At 37.9% G+C, this 18389-nt stretch overlaps 1 protein-coding gene across 1 annotated transcript; it reads right to left on the reverse strand.

Annotated features, from left to right (window-relative positions):
* Window positions 1–11735: 11735 nt before the first annotated feature.
* LOC309507839 (uncharacterized protein) lies at window positions 11736–17872 on the reverse strand. The gene is made up of 4 exons (XM_082182289.1): window positions 17410–17872; window positions 15790–15936; window positions 15652–15705; window positions 11736–13286 (listed from the first exon to the last, which is right to left on the reverse strand). The coding sequence occupies exons 1-4, from the start codon at window positions 17843–17845 to the stop codon at window positions 13033–13035; spliced, it is 891 nt and encodes a 296-aa protein (XP_082038415.1). The 5' UTR covers window positions 17846–17872; the 3' UTR covers window positions 11736–13032.
* Window positions 17873–18389: the final 517 nt, after the last annotated feature.

An 18389-nucleotide genomic window follows, 5' to 3' on the forward strand; every position in this document is an offset into this window, starting at 1 on the left:
TCCTGTAGCCAGGTCTATACGTGTTGCGTGCAAAGTTGATGCTTCATCTGCAATACAGACTGGTTTACTCTCGCGTGTCACGTGACCAGACTATAATCGCAGCTTTGCGGTTAAAAAATCGCATTTCATCTTATCGCGATATTATCGCAAATGCAATTAATCGTTCAGCCCTAGTTATACGTCACACGCATCACACACATGACCAGTGTCGGCCAATAGTGAGCCTACGTGTGACGTATAACACAGACGCGCTACCCAGTTATTCTACGTGAAAAAACTCGAGGCCCAGAGAGAAGGAAATGAATAGTGGAATACAGTCATAATTTTTGTTTTGTTTTTGCGCACAAAAAGTATTCTCGTCGCTTTATAAACTTAAGATTGAGCCACTGTAGTCACTTGGACTATATTAACGATGTCTTTAATGCATTTTCCGGGCCAGCAAGTTATGTCTTAGAAGCCTATGGAGGAGTGAGACAGCTTTCAGATTTAATCAAAAATATCTCAATTTGTGTTCGGAAGATGAACAAAGGTCTTACGGGGTTGGAACAACATGAGGGTGAGTAATTACTGACAGAATTTTCATTTTTGGGTGAACTAACCCTTTAATGTCTTTATAATGCATGATCATATTTTACATCCCTTATACCAAAACTTAACAACTTCCTTACTAACTATCTTTAAGCAGTCATTAGGAGTTTATTGAGGCAAAAGTTGTAGTTAATAGTGAGAACTGGACTAACTAACACTACTCTAAAGTGTGACCATAAGGTAACTTTGCAGCTACTCGTCAACTAACTCTCATTAGACTATTAGTAGACTGATAGGTTAGGGTTAGTCGAATAAGTTGACGTAGTTGCAAAGTTATTTAGAGTTAGAATGCCTAAAGTGGACTATCAAAATCAAGTGTTACCCATGCATACATCCCAAATAATCCGTTTATAATTGGATTGAGGGCTCAACAAGATTGAAAAGCCTTCATGTAAACATCTTAACACATCCAATATAGCTTGATCTGAATGAAATTTTGATCAGTTTGAAAGAGGTGGTTGTAGACCTGAAATTATCCAATCTACTGTACATGCTTAAATACGACAATCTTCTCAATCAGATTCAGAAATACCTTGCATGCATTGTGCAGTGCCGTGATGCACATGTTTACCAGAGCCCCTTTATAATAAGATCTCTGTTTACATCCATTTTACTTAAGTTTATTTACGTCTTACGAACTGGTCAGGATAAATGCACTGCATAAAGGCATCTAAATTAATATGTGAATCGTATTGTAACGTTTATAAGTCCATGCAATCATTCTGTGTTGGTGCTTCTTTGTCAATTACTTTAACATCAGAAAACATTATCGTATATTGAATAGCATCTGACTGAACGGCTGCTAATTTTCATGTCAGAGCCGCCTGGTCCCGTCAGTGGTGTTGTGAGGCTAGCTGTGCTCTAAAAGCTAAATTAGCTCGCAAAAGCGCCATGTATCCCCATGAGGAGCTGGAGAGAGAGATGGCCCTCATGACGCATGTTAAGCTCCTCTCAGTGGTTCCATTACGCCAGAGCTTGTGAAATACGAGCCCGTTCCTGGTTCCCCAATGTCCTCTTCATAACACTGTCTTCTATTCTGGGCTCATTGTCCTGAACGGTCGAATCTGGTCCGGGTCAATATTACCAGGGATCAGTAACACTGTCTTGGGACTTCATTACAGCCCCATAACTGAGCCTATTGGACTATCAGTGTCTGATCTATCTCTATTCTCATGGTTTCTGCGATGACTCATGATCTGCTTGGAAATTATTATCTTTATTTTAATTCATTTACTGTAAGCCAATGTATAAAGGTGCTTGATTTAACATCAAATATTTAAATAGCAGACTATTTTAATAAAACATGGGAAGTATCTATGCATTACTGGGTTGATCTACTCATTTATTTTCACAATAAATGTACTAGTTATTCTGTTGTGAACTTAATTCGTACTTAACGTTTAAATAGGAAACATTAATGACCTAATAAATGTAATTTCATTCATCCAGGGTGTTAAATAACTATTTAAAGTTGCACCTAGGAATTTAGGCCCTGTTTACACCTGGTATTAAGATGCGTTTTGGTCGATTGGATCACAAGTGGACGACGCTAAAATGACAGATGAACAAAACACCTTAATATATCGATATTTGCATATCTTACAACAAATTAACAAAATACAAATTATTCTAATCAAGAAATGTCTGGTAAATAAACATTCATTCATTCATTTATTTATTTATTTATTTATGTTAACAAATATACATATGATTTTAACTAAGACCTCTCGGGTAGAAAATAAATAAATAAATAAAATATAAAACAAAATAAATTAAAGCTAACAAAATATTTATTTGTGTATTTATTGTTACTATATGTAGTTCTTTAAATAGGCAAATTAATCTAATTAAGACATCTCTGCTATAAATAAACTAAACTAAATAAATATAAAACTAAAATGAAAAATAAACCAAACTAAAATATGTGCATTAATGGGTTAATCTACTCATTTATGTTCATAATAAATACTTTAATTTTACTATCATAACCCCAATTTGTACTGACAAAGTTATTTATTCATTATTTTTATTTTTATTTTTAATACAAAAATGCCTCTGAATCTAATTAAGACATCCCTGGTACAAATCAAATACATACAAACAAATATAAACCAAAACAAAAGAAAAAAAGTCTGGGTATTCATGGGTTATTCTACTCATGTGAACCCAATTTGTATTTACTGTTAAATATGATTCAATAGGGAACATCAAAGACCCTTATAAATGTCATTTCATTCATGCGGCGTCATACATTCTCTCTCTCACATCTCAGTGTCTGCATCTGAGTGAAGACGTCCTGACCCAGATTTAGCCACAGGTGGGGAGTGTATTATGAGTGTGTAGGGGGGTCGGGGCTTGGGCCGCACAAGCTTTGCCTGCAATTTGCATTTTTATTACTCTTGTCCTAGTCCAGGTCTCCCGTAATGTGCTACCGACTCACAAAGACACCTCCACAACCTCCTCGTGTCCCTGCCCAGATGAAAGCACCCTCGCCGGGGCCGCCGCGTATTCATGAGGGGCCAAAAGCTGAGGACCTGCCATTCGAGACGGGAAATGGAGATGTCTTCAGATGGTAATGTGGACTTTCCATCAGGAATGCTGATTGATTTTTGTTTCAGAAGGCATGACAGCTTATAAACCAGTAGACAGGTACAATGAAAAGTGAGTGTGTTTGTTGGGGCAAAGCCGACAGGGGCCGAAAAGGTAGACGGAGGGTCAGCAGACTGCGTTCAACACCTGACATTTCTGTGCTAAAAGCTTGAATCATGTCAGCGCTCGTGATGAAGTGCACTGAATGCATTTATTATGCTGGTATTGTAATAAAAAGGCAAGTGGCTGCACCTGCAAAACCCACATCAATAATGTAATATTTGATATTTGCGAGAAAAATGTGCTTATATTGTCATCAAATCCTCTTTTCCACCTCTGATCCAGATTTATACGTCCGAGTCCATTTCTGCTGGCCGCAGTGTGTGATTCCAGGCACATGTTTGCACAAGTGTGTGTATGTAAGCGCAGCTGGCTGAGAACAGAATCTGCTGCATGTCCAGTTGTAGGTTTGAATGTTTTCACTTCTCTTTTACTGCGCTTCGTTTGGGAGTTTGCACGCCTTTCCCAGGACATCTGCTCCCTGCGCCCACGGTTGGCCTCTCGTCCAATCGGGACGCTCCTAACACCCTTCAAATGATCCGCTGACGTCCTCCGATTGGCCGACGGAGGCAGGGCCCAGAAAGTGAAGAGTCAGGCCTGAGAATTTTCCGAAACCTCCCCACCTCCTCCATGGCTTTCTCGGGCCAACATCTGCTTCCAATCACAGTTTCTCCAGAGAGAGCCCCCTCCCTTCAGCACGGTCCACTTTTCAAGGGCCCCCACTGGAGAACTGTTCTTGGGATTCTCCTAATGGACTCCGGGCTTGTACTGACTCGAACGCCGATTCTCATCCCAATTTGAGGTTTTATAGGAAACGCATCTGGATAAACGTAACACTTGGCCTAGAATGATTCAAACACAGACTCTGCTCCGTCCAATATGGGGGAAACATGGTAAGTACTGTGGGAAAAGGCTTCTTGGTGGGAAATTCATATGTAAACGCGACGTGGCCTCATGAATGATTCAACGGTATGAGGATAACAGTGAATAAATGACATATTAAAGGGATAGTTCACCCACAAATTACATTTATCCCATAATTTACTCACCCTCAAGCCATTCTAGGTGTATATGGCTTTCTTCTTTCAGCCAAACACAGAGTTACAGTATATTATAAAAATATCCTGGCTCTTCCAAGCTTTATAATGGGAGTAAGTGAGTTTTTGAAGCCCAAAAAAGTGCATCCATCCATCATAAAAGTAATCCATGCGACTCCAGGGGGTTTATAAAGGCGAAGCGATGCGTTTTTGTAAAAACGAAGACGCGAGTCTAATTCCAGCAGAAAAGTGACCTCTGACCCGACGCATAACGTAGGATTTAGGAGTATCGTACGCTCAGGTGAGAGAAGACTCCCTCGTGGCTGAACAAACAGGGCTGGGCAACAAATTCAAGCTCCTACGATACTTCTCCTTAAATATTCTCGTTTTAGACTTCTAATTCATGACTGGTGTTTTGTTTTGCTCTATTCTCTGCGCTTCCGCGTTCATCAACACGTCATGCGTCGGGTCAGAGCTCACTCTTCCACCGGAACTATGACTGACTTTTGTGCAGTCAAAAAATGCAAACACTACAAGGCCATATAAAGATGGGCCTTCATACTGCAGTTGGATGAAGATGAGTCTCGCTGCCTCATATATACATGTTTGAAGTGGTTTTGAAAGGGTTTAGGGAGGGCTGCTAGACCACCAAACTACTGCAGTAAGCATGCTCTCCCACGACATCTAGAGCCACTGAGGCCAAGGTCAGCTCTCTCTCTCTCTCTCTCTCTCTCTCGCTCTCTCTCTCTCGATTGTCTCACTGCCCTTCAATACCCATCAAACACAGTTTTCATGTGTGGTCGCTTTTGCAGTTTTTCTCTGCATGACTTTCAACTGTACTGAGAAAATAAACAGCTGCAAAGGCTAATAATAACAGGTACTTACCGTAAATATTCACAACTTAGATTCGTGGATCACTGTGGGCTAAAACAAACACACAAGAGATGGAGCAGCAGCATGGATTCCCATTACCAGTGGCTCCATGTTTTCCTTCAAGAGCTTCTGTGATGATTGGATGCTGGCATCTGGAAAAGCAACTCGTTTTTTTTTTTTTTTTTTTTTTGTGGAAAAAAGGGGGACATAAACATCCCTCAAAAAGATTAACAACCCAGTTTACTTTCTGTTTACTAGGGTAATGGGAAAGAATCCAATTCCTCCTCCTCAAAAAAAAAAGTTAATCCGCAGGTGAATTTTACGCTACATAACAAACTCTTTTATAATGTGCCTTTTCAGTGATTTGTATGGAAAGAAGGTCTTAGAAAGAAAAACTTAATTTTAAAATGCCAAAAAAGCTCAACAGTCATTGGCAGCTTTTTCAGTATTCTTCCTTCCCATTTTCTTCATAAGCAGTTAAACAAAAAAATAATACAAATTTGTTAACCAAGCTTCTCAGAGAGAGATAAAAACCAGAGCCGGACAGTAACGGAGTACATTTACTTGAGTACAGTACTTAAGTACAATTTTGAGGGATCTGTACTTTACTCGAGTATCATTTTTGGGGAGTACTCATGACTTTACTCAAGTACATTTGAAAGGCAAATATTGTACTCTTTACTCCACTACATTTCTATCCATAACTGTGAGTACCCGTTACTTCTTCTAAAAAAAAAGGAAAAAAGAAACATCTCGGAAACCCTCAATTTGTTGTTTCCCTCTCAAATGTGATTGGATTGTGCAGGCGCCACTGATTGGGACAGCCTATCAGCAATCACCTTCAGCTTTCCGCCAAAGTCAACTCCATGGTCAGATTTAGATAAGAGACGAAACCATGGACGAAACAATGGATGAAGACGCAGCAGGTCCATACCGGGAGCGATATTTTTTTTTTTTCGAGATGGTAGGGGAAGACTGATGAATATTCATTAGGGAAGTCATCCCTGATTGGTCTTAACCCCAGTGACGGGTAGGTTTAGGGGCGGGGTTATGGAGGTCATAAGACCCCCAGTGACGGGTAGGTTTAGGGGTGGGGTTAGGTCATCAGACCAATCAGGGATGACTTCCCTAATGAATATTCATGAGTCTTCCCCTACCATCCTGGGAAAAAAAATATCACATCCCGGAAATGTGCCAACCTGTGCCCCACCTCGCCAGACTATTTCAATTTTCTGAACAAGTTAATGATAGTTTTCGCTTCAAGTGTTTGCTGTGTTTACCAATGTATGTAAGCACTGTGGCAGTAGTAATGCAATATTTAGAAAATGTACTCTTGTACTCTTGATACTCAAGTACTTTTAAAAACAAGTACTTTAGTACTTTTACTTAAGTAGACATCTGACTGTAGTACTTTTACTTGTACTTGAGTAAAATTTAGCAAGGGGTATCTGTACTTTTACTCAAGTAATTAAGCTGTGTACTCTGTCCGCCTCTGATAAAAACACATGATTCCATGCAAAAAAATATATATATATTTGAAAATCTAAAAGAGGGAGAAAAGTAACTTTATCAAAGTCATGAACTACACATTGAAGCAGTACAAATGATTTAATCTAATCAGTAATGGCAATTCAATATAAAACTATTGACTGCAAATCATTGATTATAAATAAGATATATACCGTATATATGGCATATATTCAAAGAAACATACTAAAAAAAGTTGCTGGCTTAAATTTTTAAGTACAATCATCGGTTTCACTTTATTTTGATGGTCCCTTTAACACATTCTGTTGGAAGTAACATTACACCTAGATGTCTGCTAACTCTCATTAGAGTATTAGTAGAGTATTAGTAGACTGGTAGGGTTAGAATAAGTTGACATGTAGTTGCAAAGTTACTTATAGTCAGTAGAGTGTCTGTTGGAGGACCATCACAATAAAGAGTTATCAGATATTAAGCAGACAGTCTACTAATGCACTAATGAGAGTTAGTTGACATGTAGGTGCAAAGTTACTTATAGTCAACAGAATGTTCAAAAGGGACCATCAAAATAAAGTGTTACCAAATCATCTTGGATGTTTAAGTCATTTCAAGTTAAATTACATTAAATTGGCTTAAAAAAAAAGTTGAATCTTGCATAACAAAAAAAAAAAGTTGAAAATTGCTTAACTTACTTTTATGAGTAACTCACCTCCTTTACCTTTATTGCTTAACTTACCTCTCATGTTGTCATAACCTTTGAGTGACTTTGCAACTAAATGTCAACTAGCAGTCATTAGAGTATAAGTAGCCTGTCTGATTAGTATCTGCTAACACTTTATTTTTATACTCCTCAACAGACATTCAACTGACTATAAATAACTTTGCAACTACATGTCAACTTATTCTGCTCAAACCTAACAGTACTAATACTATAATGAGAGTTAGTTGACATGTAGTTGCAAACAGAGGTGGGTAGTAACGAAGTACATTTACTTCGTTACATTTACTTGAGTATTTTTTTGGAAAAATTGTACTTTTAAGAGTAGATTTGAATGTGGGTACTTATTACTTTTACTCGAGTACATTTCTAATGAAAAAACTGTACTTTTACTTCGTTACGTTGGGCGACGTCCTTCTCGTTACTTTATTTTAATGCAATGTGTTGTTAAATGCGTAGTTTATTCCAAGCGCGATGTATCTTTTTTTTCTGGGCTTGAGCGATGCTCAATTCACAAATGAATCACTCTTTTGAGTCGATTCTGTTCAAAGACTTCATCAAACAAGTTGGTAGATCTGTCTAAATCGGTTCGCGAATCAGTTTGAATGATTCAGTTCCTGATTCTGTTCAGTTCCTGCACGCACTGAATCGTCTGAAGCGATTGCAATTCACACTCGACTCGGAGTCGTAACTGGAAGATTTAAGGACATCAAGAGCGTTGGATGAAGTGGCCGTGGACCTAACGTTACAGTACAGTCAAGTGAGAGCAAATCTTCAAATGCATCATATATTTGCCAGCGATGAAGATCTTTATTAGTTGAACATCTTCGTATGCTGTCTGTGAATGAATGATTCCACAGGACGATACATTCGATTTCATTTAACTCAGGTAATACATTTTACAACCAAACAGATTATTATGCCATGATAGCACTACTAGAAAGGATGACATTACCCGTTTTTTGGACATAATACATTAATTTCTACATTAAATAAGCTACCATTGTTCACAGTTTATGAACACCCGCCATCCTGCGGTAGTTTGTGTGTTTGTTGCGCAGTGGCGTACGAACTCGACTTGAAAACGAATGCCTTTGCCTGCCGTACACACAGTTAACCAGTTTAAAGATGCTTGCAGAAATAAACATTTGATTATATTTTGGAGAACAGACAGAAAAAGATCCGTCGATGTACTTGTGTTTGTTTTTTTGTGTTCAGATGTTCAGTAGCAGTCATGAGCGCGAGCACATGGTGAAGCGTTTTAACTCTTTCTTCTCTGTGTCAATTACATGCCTTTGAATGCAACACTCTGCAGATTCACTTTATTTCGACATTGTCTAATAATCCAAATGTAGTTGTATAAGTTACTATTATACAAACCAAAGGACAGGCAATGATTTTCGGGCTACAGATGGCAGAAATAATGTTTTTTGTTGCAAAGAGAGCCAATCTACTTATGAAAATAATAGTCATTTAAATAAAAAAAATCTAAATAATATTATTTTATATATATATGACGACTTCAGATGCAAAAGCCTCTAAGTACCATCTGAAATTTTCTTCTAAAAGAGCATTTTTATCAAGTTTGTATGTTTATGTTTATGTTCAGTTATTTCACTTAAATGGCAATGAAAAGTACCTATTAATTGTCATTAAAGTGAAATTACTGAACTTAAATATACAAGCTTGATAAAAATGCTTGTTTTAGAAGAAAGTTTCAGATGGCACTCAGAGGCTTTTGCATCTGAAGTCTTCATATATATATATACTGTAGCCTATATATATATATATATATATATATATATATATATATAAAATAGAGGCCTGAGGCCTATATGATCCGAAGTAAGTTACTCGCTACTTGAGTAGTTTTTTCATTGGATACTTTTTTACTCTTACTCAAGTAAGTATTAAGATTATTACTTTTACTTTTACTTTGAGTAAATATTTCTATAAGTACTTGTACTTTTACTTGAGTACAGTTTTTGGGTACTCTACCCACCTCTGGTTGCAAAGCTACTTATAATTAGTAGAATGTCTAAAGTGGACCATCAAAATAAAGTTTAACCAACTTATTTAATGGGGAAAATCAATGGTGTTTTACTTTCACAATCAGCTGTTGCTATACATATCAAAAGTGAGCAGTGTATAGAAATAATGCTAGTCCAGTTTAGGCATATATTTAGGTATATGTTTAGGCACATGTTTAGGTATGTCAGCTTATTTGAGCTTCCTTCCTGTTAAACCCTGAGCACTTATGCCATAACAATTGATCTTGATCTGATTTATTGACCAGTGTGCTGACCGAGCTTCCTTTATACATTAACTTGACATGCAAGATATTCTATTTAACTCCATAGGATTTTTTACTTTAAACCAGCAAAATGACTTATCTCATTAGATCTGTGGAATGGTAATGCTAATATTACTCAGTATGCATGTTAGCGGTCTGAACTGCCAGTTTCTGTTGTGGTGGGCAGTGAATACTGGTGAAAGATGGCATTTATGTTCTCATCTCAAATGTGCACTTCAAATCATGTTCTCCTCCTAAGCGGCCCACATCTGGCTATTTATAGAAAAGAAATGCACACAAATAGTGACTAGTACCAAAAAAAAAAAAAATCAACCCCATCAAGTAAAACATGAGCAAAGCAAGATAAAGATATGAGGGAGGAAAAATAGTACTAGCCACTTTGACATTTTCCACAATGAATCATCTTAACTTACTTCTCATGCACTCATCAGATTCTCTGTTAGGCTAAAACCACCATCATCTTATTCCAAAGGTGATATCACAAAAGCCATCTTACGAGGTAGCACACTCATTTAAAGGAGTGTGATTAATTCAATTTCGTTTAAAGAGCCTGCATTTTTGTTAAAAGAAGACAACGACGTTGTCAGGGCGTTATAAACAGTCATAAATGATGTGATGAGATCTTGCATCATTCGGTGCAGATGGTGGTATTACGTCTATCTCGGGATGACGAGTTAACAGAAACACTGATAAAATAAAAAAAAATAAAAAAGATAAGACTGATAAAAGTTGAACTTGAAATTAAATATATTCTCTCGGAGATCCCATGCAGTTCTGTGCTTCAGGCTTTAACCCAGTACGTCGTGGTACGGATGTTATTTTCTGGTCAAATTTACTTTTTGGATTGAATACAATTAAATATAAGTCAAACTATGAAACAAAGGTAAAACAGTAAACCTTTAACATTAATACTTCTCACACAATAAAAAAGTAAATATGAGATCATTATTTTTAAAACTTTAAAAATAAAAATGTTAAAAATTTATCAGCTATTATCAACAGTATGTGTGTGTGTGCGCGTGCATGCGTGCGTGTGTGTGTTTGTTTGTGTGTGTGTGTGTGTGTGTGTGTGTGTGTATGTGTGTGTGTGTGTGTGTGCGTGCTTGCTTTCCTAAAGCTCAAACAGTAGAGCATGGCGCCAAGATCATGGGTTCGATTCCCAGTATGCATGAAATGCTATTTCATGCATACTGAGTTTTTTACACTGTTAAAGAGTTGGATTCCAATGCTAAACATGGACAAAGTTTCAAAAATTAAGTTGTACGTTTGATGGAGTATTTCTGTGCCAAAAATACTCCTTCCGGTTTGTCACAAGTTTCGGAAAGTTTTTTTCGAGTATGGATGAATACTTTCGAGTATTTTGGAGATATGAAGGATGCAATACTACTCTATAGGTACTCAAGATTAACATGAGATTGACTGAAACTGAGTGTTTCACCCCCCCCCTTTAATATGAAGGATCGGGCAATAAAAGGAAAAAGATCAACTAAAAAAAAAACTCCGCTCAAAAGTGTTTATTTTTACAGAACCCAAAAGTGAAAGAATGAAGAATAAATGATATTTACAATATTTACAAACAATGAGGAGAACAATAAGACAAATAACAATACTAAACAAAAACAAACAAATCGGAAGGCGAGCTCGAGAGATGCCAAATGAAATAAATAAATAAAACAGAACAAACTAGCTATAAGATTAATGCAACTAAACTATACCAAACGAAAAATGTAGAAAAAAAAAATGTCTTCGGCGTCAAGACGCCCTAACCAAACTACACTAACTACAATATAACACAAATTACAGGGTGTGGCACTCTCCTAAATCTAGTGTGTCTAATACAATTCAAAATTTTCCTACGTGGTGTGCAATGTATGTCGCGCGACTTACTAACCTGCTCCCTCCTTCCCAGCCTCACACACACACACACACACATACTGGTTTATGTGGATTAGCCAGACTTTTTCTCCAAACAGGCCCGGTGGTGGTTTAGATGGACTACCCTTTCCTGAGGTCCTAGAGCTATGAGAGTTAGATTAAAACACTCAAAAAAATTTGGAAAAAATTCAGGACACTTTAGACTTCAGATACACCCTTCAGAGCGTGATACACACCACCCTAAAATTATTGTGGTTTATAGAGACAGTTCTCTTTTTGAAGAATATGTGACTTATAAGGACCAAAACAAACATTATTGGGACTTTAAAGGGACAATGACGTCACTTGCTCATTAACATAAATACACATTAACATAAATACACATTAACCTGACACCACCAAGCATTAATGGGACTTGAATTATTATTTTATTGCACAACTCTAACATCACCATTGTTAGTTGGTGACACTGACTAACAGCCAGATAACAGCCTGTAAGAGCTAAACAATAGATTGTCACACAACACCAGTGCCATGACAATGAGAATGGAGCAAAAAAGGTAAAATAAGTCATTCTTACCCAACTTCAAAAGACCCATGGTTGCTCATAACAAAAAATAAAAAAATATATAAAATAAAATAAAAGCTGTTTTACAGTTTGCTTTTGTGACGGCCTCTATTTAAAACATTAAAGGAACTTTGGACTTTTGGGACTTTAGCTTATTCGTCGTATCCCCCAGAGTTAGATGAGTCCACACACCCCCTTCTCATCTCCGTGCGTGCCGTAACTCTGTCTGACGCACCCACCGCTAGCCTAGCTTAGCACAAAGACTGGAGGTAAATGGCTCCAGCTAGCATACTGCTCCCAATAAGTGACACAATAACGCCAACATTCTCCTATTTACATGTTGTGATGTGTATAGTCACAGCGTGTACAAATAACAAGGTCACATGAGACACAGCCATCTTCTAACCGTATACATACTGGGAACTATATTCTCAGAAGGCGAAGCACTGCTACTGCGGAAGGATTTGCTCGCAGGACCTGAGAAGCCCGTGGTGAGGAGCAGAGAGTTCGCTCAGAGGGTTGTGCTAATCACTCCAGCCAGCAGTGCTTCGTCTTCTATATAGTTAATTCTATGAGAATATAGTTCCCAGTATGTATACGGTTAGAAGATGGCTGTGTATCATGTGACCTTGTTATTCATACACACTGTGACTATACACATCACAAAATGTAAATAGGAGAATGTTGGCGTTATTCTGTCACTTATTGGGAGCAGTATGCTAGCTGGAGCCGTTTACCTCCAGTGTTTGTGCTAAGCTAGGCTAGCGGTGGGTGCGTCAGACAGAGTTACGGCATGCACAGAGATGAGAAGGGTGTGTGTGGACTTGTCTAACTCTGGGGGATACGGCGAATAAGCTAAAGTCCCAAAAGGTCGGCGTGTTCCTTTAACACAAACATAGAAACACCACCACAATTGTCAGTGTATTTAAATCTTTTCTTTTTCTGACTGCCTCTTTGCAGCTATTCCTCTATTTCGAACAAAGTCCCTTATATTTTGCACTGTTCTTTGTGCCAACACGGGGTCTTCCACCAGTTTGCAGTGACTGCATTCAGTTTTGGTGGCCAGTTTTCCCCTGCTTATATGACCTTTGAAGTGTCGCATTACTGCAGCGACCTCAGCCTTAGACCACACTTTCTTTGCCACTCTTCTGGATCCATGTTCCTCATCAGCATACTTCCCTGGAAGATAGGCAAACAAAAATGAATAGATCACTAAATGTGTTGTCCAGTTTAAGCCATCAAAACATGAGGTCAGTTAATGCCACAGTTGACAAGAAATTGCAGTTTACTTTTCTTAATTCACTTTGGGTATCAGTTGGTGTCTCACTCGATGTGATTTCACCAACTTTACTAGCCCACATTAGAGTGCGGACAATATGGAGTATTATTAGAATGTCTGCTGTTCATCTATTTATGTGGCCAAACCTTTTGCTATTTGAATTAATTGCAGTAAGTAATACTATAATTAGTAACATGTCTTAAGTAATTTTGGCATTGTACTTTAACACACCGTATTTTAATTGAAACCAAGACTATGGGGTTTAAGGTCTGATTCTCAGTTTAAATCTGATTTCATAAGGTTAACTAAATAGTGTTGGAACTTGGTCTGAAAGTTTAGTCTTGATATTGAAACTGTACGTAACAATCAGCTTAATACTACTTTTAACCTCTTAATCTTCCAGATTTTGTGGCATGTTGTGACTCAGTCATCAAGACCAATTCATTTTTAGTCTTTTAACCAACTTGCTAAAAAGAGAATTAATAGAACATACTCATGGGCAATCAAGAGAACATGTGAAGAGGAGGAGGTAACTTTACTTTTACCTCAAATTCAGTATACATTTCCTGATAATAAAGTAAGTGTATATGCTCCCTTGCAGACAAGATGTTTTGTACAAATGCAGTACAGTTAAATTTAGGGCTATTCATTTATATCTCTTTCTTTAAGATTACTCTTGCATTTTGATAGTTGAATACATCACAAAGACGTGCATAATAATGTTAAAGGGATACTTCACCGTTTTTTCATATTAAACTATGTTATTCCCTTAACTAAGACGAGTTGATGCATACCTCTCTCGTCTCAGTACGTGCACTTAATCGCTCTGGCGCGCGGCGACACTTATAGCACTTAGCTTAGCCCAGTTCATTCATTAGGGACCAAACAGAAATGAAGCTAGAAGCGACCAAACACCTCCACGTTTTCCCTATTTAAAAACAGTTACACAAGTAGTTACATGACCAAGTATGGTGACAAAATAAAACATGGCACTTTTCTAAGCGGGTAAAAAGGATAACTATAATGTATGGCGGAATAGCACTTGGGACTCAAGAGCACTTCGACTTGGCGCAGTAAAAAGTCACGCTTGAAAAATCCTCTCCCTCTCACTTCTGTCATTAGAACCAACGTGACTTTTTACCAGAGGCGGACAGAGTACACAGCTTCATTACTTGAGTAAAAGTACAGATACACCTTGCTAAATTTTACTCAAGTACAAGTAAAAGTACTACAGTCAGATGTCTACTTAAGTAAAAGTACTGAAGTACTTGTTTTTAAAAGTACTTGAGTATCAAGAGTACATTTTCTAAATATTGCATTACTACTGCCACAGTGCTTACATTGGTAAACACAGCAAACACTTGAAGCGAAAACTATCATTAACTTGTTCAGAAAATTGAAATAGTCTGGCGAGGTGGGGCCACGGGTTGGCACATTCCCGGGACGGACCTGCTGCGTCTTCATCCATTGTTTCATCCATGGTTTCGTCTCTTATCTAAATCTGACCATGGAGTTGACCTTTGGCGGAAAGCTGAAGGTGATTGCTGATAGGCTGTCCCAATCAGTGGCGCCTGCACAATCCAATCACGTTTGAGAGGGAAACAACAAATTGAGGGTTTCCGAGATTTTTCTTTTTCTTTTTTAGAAGTAACGGGTACTCACGGTTATGGATAGAAATGTAGTGGAGTAAAGAGTACAATATTTGCCTCTCAAATGTACTTGAGTAAAGTCATAAGTACTCCCCAAAAATGATACTCGAGTAAAGTACAGATCCCTCAAAATTGTACTTAAGTACTGTACTCAAGTAAATGTACTCCGTTACTGTCCGGCTCTGCTTTTTACACCTAGTCGAAGTGCTCCCAGTGCTATTCCGCCATACACTACAGTTATCCTTTTTACCCGCTTAGAAAAGCGCCACGTTTTATTTTGTGTCACCATACTTGGTCGTGTAACTGTATTTAAATAGGGAAAACGTGGAGGTGTTTGGTCGCTTCTAGCTTCATTTCTGTTTGGTCCCTAATGAATGATCTGGGCTAAGCTAAGTGCTATCAAACTGTCGCCGCGCGCCAGAGCGATTGAGTGCACGCACTGAGATGAGAGAGGTATGCATCAACTCATCTTAGTTAAGGGAATAACAGTTTAATATGAAAAAATGGTGAAGTATCCCTTTAAGGGAGTTGGGCAAAATAAGAATCTCATTGTAGGGTATAAACCACTGTGTTTCTTCTGTGCATAGACAATAAACGTCTTGAATCTGAATCTTACCTTCAGAGGGAGGTACACTCTCACTTACTGTGGACGACACAAATGACACTGATCCTGTTGAAAACAATTTAACAAGTTACTTTTGTCACAGGAAAATATACATTTTATCAGCAGTGACTATGAATTGAGTTAACATACCAAAGTCTCCCATGTCATGGTCTTGCTCTGTGGTTGTAGAGTCAGAAACCATAGGCTCCACAGTTCCAAGCTCTGATGCGGTGAGATCTGTGTTGCTGTCATCAGATTCGCTCCCACTGTCTTCAGCATCACTTAACGCAATCTCATCTGGAAAATGGCATTAGTAAAACTCAGAGGTGTAAAGAGTACTTGAAAACCATACTTGAGTAAAAAGACAGATACCTTGCAGCATAAATTACTCTATTACAAGTTACCAATACGAGTAAAAGTGATTAACAATACTTTAGTATTTTACTTCTACTAAATCTAGGCTCAAAGATGCACTAGTCCTTGACACCTGAGACAGGCAGGTGAAAATAAGAAACAATTGATTTGTAAAATGAGAAGTCATGTTTATTTTCTAAAATCTAAATAAAACTGAACACCTCAATAGTCTAATAAATCAGGGTCGACACAACAGCCTCTTAAAGGGATTGTTCACCCAAAAATGAAAATTCTGTCTTCATGTAGTCAACCTCAAGTTGTTCCAAACCTGTATTTCTTTGTTCTGCTGTACACATAGATAGATATTTTATATATTTTTAACCAAGCAGATCTTGCCAGCCATTGACTAGTACAGCAGAACAAAGACAAGTTTGGAACAACCTGAGGGTGAGTAAATTATGACAATTTTCATTTTTGGGTGAACTATCTATTTAAACGTCTACAAACTCTCAAGTCTCAGTTAAGCTCAAGTGCACAAAAAGGCCACACGTAAACCAATATCCTTCAAAAAGGCCTTGTCAATATGGTGGATAAAAAAAAATTATGTTAAGTCAAATTAAATAGTCAAAGTCTACTTGCACTGGATGTGCTGGTTTTGGACTCATCACTGGCTGCAGTCCTGACTTCATCTAAATCAAACGTCTGCGATTTAGCACCTACTAATGCACTCGCATTCATGTAAAGTAGACTTGTTGACAAGTTTGGGTGAGTAAGGGCAAAACGCACAAGATATAGTTCAGTCAATGCCACTTAGATGGAAATATCACTTCTTTATAGCAAAAACAAACTGCTGCAGAAAAAGTTAGGTGCCATGCAAAATGTAATTTGTAATTGCATAACTTTTTGGCTACTTTGTAGTTGTACTGTTACTAATTACATTTACTCAAATAGTTTACAGCTCTGGTAAAACTCTCATAAATAGCTGGACATAAAAATCTGTGGTTGAAATAGCCACATCAAATAAGGAAAAGATAGTACTTGGTTTTGTACTTGCCACTTTTTGCAAAGTAACTATTTTTACTTGAGTAGTTTTGAGCTATTATACCTGCGTTTATGTTTAATGTGGTCCATGAGCACATAAGATAAATGATTACACAATCTGATATTAGGTTCATATTTAAAGTAATTCGACTGCACCTACACAAACATAATTTTGAATTACTGTCCAGCCATACTGTAGACTTAAGTTTATATTTCTGAATAGTAGTCCTCGACTCATACTTGGACATGAAAGGTGATTTTTTTTTTCTTGGAAAGGGATGCTGACTACGCCAAGTCTAGATGATTATAAATTAACATTCAAAGGAAAAAACAAAAACTCAGATAATATCTACAAGGGCTAATTTCTGTACAAACCTTCAATTTCAATCTCATCCAGTGACTTCCCCTGCATGCTGGAAAGGTTTCCTTTCTCCATTGACAAAAGGAGTTTGGAAATCTTAGCCAGTTGTGTTGTGGGAACTGGTAATCTGTAGAAGTCGCGGTGAACACGGATGTCGTGACCCAGGAAATCTGCAACCTGATCAAGTTCATTGTGTTTTAAATTAAGGACTTGTGAGAGTGTGGCAACATGTTTCCTGAGTTGCGTTGACCTAAGGTACTCAGGGTGCTTTGCTCCACACTGGCTTGCATGAACATGCAAACAATCATGTCCTCTGTAGTGGCTCATTGACGTTGGTCTTGCAAACAGGAAGACATTTATGGCACAAATGCCACATTCAGTTCTTCTACTGGCAAGTAGTGACAAAGCATATTCTGACTCTGAATCAGGTATGTATTCCTTGTCAGACATGTCCTCAGCATCATCAGATGATATTTGGTCCAATTCTGGATGTGGAATTTTGTCCTGATCTGACAGCAGTTCATCCTCAGAAGCCTTAGGAGTCTGCTGCGCCTGAATTGGTGAGAAAGCAAATTATTTGACATGGTGATTGAATCTTATAGCCAGTTCAAGTTCAACACTCACTTAGTAGATACTCACCTGTGCTGTGCTGTTAAAGTCATCTCTTTTAATTTGCTTGAGGCAGGATTTATGCCAGACCCCTGAACAAACTGGAACACATTTGAGTAAAATAATGTTAACACTGCAGGTCTATTTAAGTGGTTAGAGCACAACACATTACACTCTATACTAATTCACTAAATATCTAACCTGTGCATCGATAGCCAAGCCACTTGAAGGAAGATACGGGTCCCACACAACGAACACACTTGTCCAAGGAGGATACTGTTGCGCACACAAGGCGGTGTTTTTGACACTGTTGGCGAAAAATTTAATTGTAGTATTTATTTATGCCACATAGTTTGGACAAAGATATTTTATATTTACGCCACAT

The sequence above is a fragment of the Leuciscus leuciscus genome, assembly GCF_965113295.1.
Source record: "Leuciscus leuciscus genome assembly, chromosome: 10".
Classification (NCBI taxonomy): domain Eukaryota; kingdom Metazoa; phylum Chordata; class Actinopteri; order Cypriniformes; family Leuciscidae; genus Leuciscus; species Leuciscus leuciscus.